Here is a 5,947-nt window from a genome sequence, read left to right as displayed (position 1 = left end):
CTAGGCCGGAGGTCGATGATCGACTTTGTGGTTGTTTCATCTGACCTCCGGCCGTATGTCTTGGACACTCGGGTGAAGAGAGGGGCGGAGCTGTCAACTGATCACCACCTGGTGGTGAGCTGGATCCGGAGGAAGCTGGACAGACTCGGCAGACCCAAACGTATTGTGAGGGTCTGTTGGGAACGTTTAGCAGAATCCCCTGTCAGAGAGATCTTCAACTCCCGCCTCCGGCAGAGCTTTGACCAGATCCTGGGGGAGGTTGGAGATATCGAGTCCGAGTGGACCGTATTCTCCAGCTCCATTGTTGATGCGGCCATTCGGAGCTGTGGCCGTAAGGTCTCAGGAGTCCCAGCTGAGGTGGCTGGCATCTGTTTCGGATGCCTCCTGGGCACCTTCCTAGGGAGGTGTTCCGGGCATGTCCCACCGGGAGGAGGCCCCGGGGAAGACCCAGGACACGCTGGAGGGACTATGTCTCTCGGCTGGCCTGGGAACGCCTCAGCATTCCGCTGGAGGAAGTGTCTGGAAAGAGGGAAGTCTGGGCATCTTTGCTTAGACTGCTGCCCCCGCGACCCGGTCCCGGATAAGCGGAGGAAAATGGATGGATGGATGGCCAGTTATCACTGAAGAGTAAACCACCAAGCTGGAAGTAAACCCAAAACTGAAACTGAAAACCAGGTTATCTCTATGTCATAATAACAATGTTAATGTGTGTGTCATATGTACACATAATACACACAACACATTGGTGCAGTATATTCGGTTTTCCCCCCTCCTTACCATAAATGTACATAACGCAGATACACATGATGCAGGAGATGACTACTAAAGAGAAACTAGCAGCATAGTTGTCCATCAGTAGCAACCAATAGATTCCGGCCTGCACGCACAAAACAGAAAATGAGTGACAGTGACAACTCTGTGGAAGAAAACAAGCTGAATTCAGAGAAGCTATCTGCATACGTTTGTGACTTACCTGTGTTGTTAGCGGTACTCCCAGTAGGAAACCAACAATGGCCACTGACAGTGTGACTACAGTCTTGTTCCTGATGATCCAGTCCGTACCAATCTCATCGACGATGGCTGTCACCAGAGTTTCTAGCAAACAGAACTACAGTAACAGGAAAAGGATTAGCTACTGTAAATGAGAGATGAGACTGGGCAACTGTTGCTCCAGTTTCTTCTCACGTGAGGAGATCAGGGGTAACACAGTCCTATAGACATCTTGAGAGATGACTGGACATGGTTTTTACACATTGCTAAGTGTTGATAAGCTGATGCTATAACATTAGTCTCATATGTTTAAAGGAAACAAGTTCCTGTTGTCCATTTCATATCCAGTATATTATAATTTTTTAATTAAAAGTAATTTAAATGCTTTAAGGCTGATATTGTAGCATAAAGAGTAAAAATGTTGCCAAATATTTTTAAGAGGATACTGACATGTTGATGTTCAGCAGCTGCAATTTCTTCACCATCTCCTTTGAGCATGCTAACATCGGCTAATTAGCATTAAACAGAGAGTACAGCTGAGGCAGATGGCATCAGTTTAAAAAAAAAAAACAAAGTTGAGGACTAATTTTATCAGTGAATACTGGTAACAGTCTCACTGAACCAGTTATAAATAAGACCTGGACTGGCATTATATGTAGTCTGTGACCATTTACCATAAAGTAAACTACATGTAAACCATTTCAAATTCTAGCTGCAGATCTAGATCAGAACTAATCTTGAGTCCCCAGTGCACCAAAACCCTGTGAGCTCTTAGTGTAAAGAGCTCATCTGGCCCATTTACAGCAACAGAATGTACAGTAGTTGTGAACTACAAACTGAAAAACTGAACATAACATGTGCATCATTTAAGATTAAAACAAGGCAAGTAAACTGGAAACCAAGTGGAATTTTACTATGCTCCAGGTACAAGAAAACAGAATATATACACTTTGTTTGTGTGGATACACAGGTCTTTTCAGAGTAGTTTATTCATCTCTTCATGGCACATGCCCCTAGTGAGAGGTCACAGTGCTCCAACATTCTGAATGATCCAAATGAGCAAGAACACCGCAAATACAAAACGTTGCCAACAATGCTGCCAATTATTGCTACATACACAGACAGAGTACAGTGTCCAAGCCTCACCTGAGTTCCCAGTCCCAGAAGGATGAGCATGAAGAAGAAGAGCAGTGACCAGAGTGGAGAAATGGGAAGCAGAGTGAGGGCTTCTGGGTAGGCTACAAAGGCTAGTCCCGGGCCATGGTCGGCCACCTCATCCACAGGGACGTTCAGGTGGAAAGCCATGAAGCCCAGGATGGAGAAAATGACAAAGCCAGCATACACGCTGGTGGCACAGTTGGTTATACTGATGATGATGCTGTCTCTGTAGAAAAGACAAGAAAAACATGCTGCAGCAGAGAAGCACAGAAGAACTAAAAAGAGGGTTGAAAATGTGGTCTCACATCAGATGGACCTGTACTCAAAACTCAAGATTTTGTATCAGTAGCCATGTGTCCACCCATGCCAACAAGATGTCTTAAAAATTAATTTAAATTCATATAATGTGGTAGGGTAAAGTTTGTATTTTATTATTATGATTTATTACTGCAATATATCTGAGACAGGGCGGCGTGGTGGTTAGCGCTGTTGCCTCACAGAAAGAAGGTTCTGGTTCGAGCCTTTCTGTGTGGAGTTTGCATGTTCTCCCTGTGTCCGTGTGGGTTCTCTCCAGGTGCTCCGGCTTCCTCCCACAGTCCAAAGACATGCAGCTTAGGTTGACTGGTGACTCTAAATTGCCCCCAGGACTGGTTGTGAATCTAGCCATAGGGGTTTCATGTCAGTGATTTCTGTGCTGGTCCCAAGCCCGGATAAATAGAGAGGGCCGTGTCAAGAAGGGCACCTGACGTAAAACTGTGCCAAATTACTCATGCAAATTGGATTTGCTGTGGCGACAACCTAACATCTAACGGGACCAGACGAGGGTAGTAGTAGTAGACTGTAATATATCAGAGACAAGATTAAGTTGGAGATCTCTACAACTTGAAGGGGTCAGAGCTGAAATGAGCAACTCTCTCTGAGTCTCAATGTCAAAGTGCTGTTGCTATTAAAGTTACTTTTCAGTTACTTTTCCCTTTGATCATCTGCTGTACTGTGCTTGTTCTGAGAAGCACCTGTTTCAGCTGCATACTGCTCTATACTCTTTGACTCAGACTTGGACTTTGCTCAAATTTAACAAGGGAACTATGTGGCTATATGGTACTTTGTTTCCCCCAGTTTTCTGCTAGAGTTATTGCAGAGGATGTCTTTGATGACTTTGATGCCAGTCACCTCCTTCAAACCCACCAGTGAGATTCTATCAGGTTTGCCCGGCTGCACCTTCCTCTCTTCCTTTTCCTCACTCTAGTTTTGCTTCCCTGATTACACTATCTAACACACCTGCCCACTTCCCTTGATTATCACCAGCTGCACCTTATCACTCTCCTCCCTATTTATACCCTGCTCACTGATCACTCCCCTGCCAGTTCAATCTCTGTCTCAAGGCCCCTTTGATCGTTGTTTTATTTCTTGCGCTTCTTACACCAGTCATAGTTCTCTCTTTTTGTTAAGTATTAACTTCTTTTGTTTCGTACCGCTGCTTCCTTCCCCCTCTCTACAGACCGCTTCTCTGGACCACGGATCTACTCAGCTCTCCCAGCCACCACCATACAGGTTGATGCACAGTCTCCTTTAACTGTTTGTTCCATACTCCTGTCTCCGCAGTCATCTTCACCTCAACCCCGACCTATCCAGGAGTGACCCCAGCATCCGCAGCCCGGTCTGTCATTATTCACCACTCCATAGACTGCATATGTTTTTTTTCTCCTACCGCTGATCGACACCCGGTTACCACTAACTACCTCTCCACTTCTCATTGCACTGTTTCACTTTGTAAATAAATATCACTGCTTGCACCGAAGCCAGCTATCTGGGTCTGTCTTTTTTTCCCCGCTCGCTCATCATAGTGTCGAGCGTCCCTAACAGATTGAGCTGGCCAACATGGATCCTGCTGGCTCCGGTGCAAGCAGCGCCTCTGTTCCTGCACACGTTACAACTCGAATGAACAGTATGGTGCAGGCACTGCAGCAGCAACAACAGGACATCTCCACTCTCACCCAGCACATAGCTCAACTCACCTCGCTGTTGCTGGCTCAACACAGTCACGCTGCCACCCCTGATTCACACTCAGCTCCCCGTTATGCCAGACCCCACTGTGATCCGCCTATCCCTGAACCGGATGTTTTCGATGGCAGCGTGGACAAGTGCCGTGGTTTTCTGCTGCAGTGCCGTTTGATCAGCAACCACGGACATTTCGCACGGACAGAGAAAAGATCAGTTACGTGATCAACAGGCTACGAGGGAAAGCTCTTACCTGGGCCGAGGCTGCGGACACCAGTGGCGTACTCATCAGCACCACCATCAACGAGTTCCTAGAGGAAATACAGATTGTTTTTTTCACCTTCATCTCATCAGTGCCAAGCTGCCAGGGAGCTCATGACTATCCGCTAGGGGGCTCGTCCGGTCCTGGACTACACCATCGACATCTCCCACCGCTGATCGACATGATCAACAGGCTAAGAGGGAAAGCCCTTACCTGGGCCGAGGCTGCGGACACCAGTGGCATACTCATCAGCACCACCATCAACGAGTTCCTAGAGGAAATACAGACTGTTTTTTCACCTTCATCTCATCAGGGCCAAGCTGCCAGGGAGCTCATGACTATCTGCCAGGGGGCTCGTTCGGTCCTGGACTACACCATCGACTTCCGGGTCCTTGCAACGGAGGCTGGCTGGGAGGACCACACATTACGCACGGCCTCAATGATAACATCAAGACAGAACTGAACACTCGTGACGAGCCCCCTTCTCTCCGCTCCCTGGTAGACTTGGCCATCCGCATAGACAAACAGCAATGCTCTTTCCGCCAGGAAGGAGCAGGGCGGCAGTCGGCCCCCCGGACCCGCACCATGGCCACTCTACCTGCTGAAGCCCGGGTTCCTCTCCGCATGGGGGACTCCCACACCTGCACTCATTGTAAGAGGGATGGAACCATGGACTGGGGACGTGCCCGTCTAGCCCCCGAGGAACGGGCCTGCCGCATCCGCACTGGGTCATGCCTGTACTGTGGGGCCCCTGAACATCTCATCACCACCTGCCCGGTGCGGCCAAAGAGAGCGGGCCTGCCAGTGACAGTGGGGACACTGACGGGCCGTCCTTCTACCTCCACCAGGCCGGGTACCTGCTGCCTCCTTCCCGTGCTCCTGGAGACAGCCGGTCAGGCATCCTCCCACCATGCTCTCCTTGACTCTGGAGCCGGGGGTAACCTCATAGACCCGGCCTTGGTGGAGCGACTAGGCCTCACCGCCAAACCGCTTCCCCATGTGATAGAGACCCAGGCTATCGATGGCCGACTGCTGACCCAAATCACCCACCGGATTCCAACTCTCCGCCTCACCATCGCCGGCAACCACGATGAGGACATCAGTTTCAACATCTTCTCCGTCCCGGATACGCCACTGGTTTTGGGTCACTCCTGGTTGGTCCAACGCAACCCCACCATGGACTGGACCACCGGCACCATCACCCAGTGGAGCCCAGACTGTGCATCGACCTGTCTCCTCGCCGGACAACCCACCTCCTCTTCACCTATTACACCACCTGAGCCGTTGGACCTGTCCTCCATTCCTCCAGACTACCATGACCTGCAACAAGTTTTCAACAAACATCTGGCCACTGACTCTCTCCCCTCATAGACCCTAAGACTGTGCCATCGACCTGTACCCAGGAGCCACCTTGCCCAACAGTCGCCTCTTCCACATCTCAAAACCCGAACGACAGGCTCTGGAGGAGTACATTGAAACAGCCCGACGTGCAGGCATGATCCGTCCTTCTTCCTCACCCCTGGGTGCAGGGTTCTTTTT

At 49.5% G+C, this 5,947-nt stretch overlaps 1 protein-coding gene across 4 annotated transcripts in view; it reads right to left on the bottom strand.

Moving 5' to 3' along the window:
* The window catches only part of slc6a9 (solute carrier family 6 member 9), an 83,887-nt gene that overhangs the window by 5,679 nt on the left and 72,261 nt on the right, over positions 1-5,947 (bottom strand). For all 4 annotated transcript variants that reach the window (XM_020604579.1, XM_020604580.1, XM_020604577.1 and 1 more), the window contains 3 exons: positions 2,137-2,374; positions 974-1,108; positions 778-877 (listed from right to left, as the gene is read on the bottom strand). In XM_020604579.1, the coding sequence (XP_020460235.1) occupies positions 778-877; positions 974-1,108; positions 2,137-2,374 (473 nt within the window). The remainder of the gene's footprint in view (positions 1-777; positions 878-973; positions 1,109-2,136; positions 2,375-5,947) is intronic.

The sequence above is a fragment of the Monopterus albus genome, unplaced genomic scaffold (assembly GCF_001952655.1).
Source record: "Monopterus albus unplaced genomic scaffold, M_albus_1.0 scaffold66.1, whole genome shotgun sequence".
NCBI lineage: Eukaryota > Metazoa > Chordata > Actinopteri > Synbranchiformes > Synbranchidae > Monopterus > Monopterus albus.
This window is presented reverse-complemented; position numbering and strand designations above follow the sequence as displayed.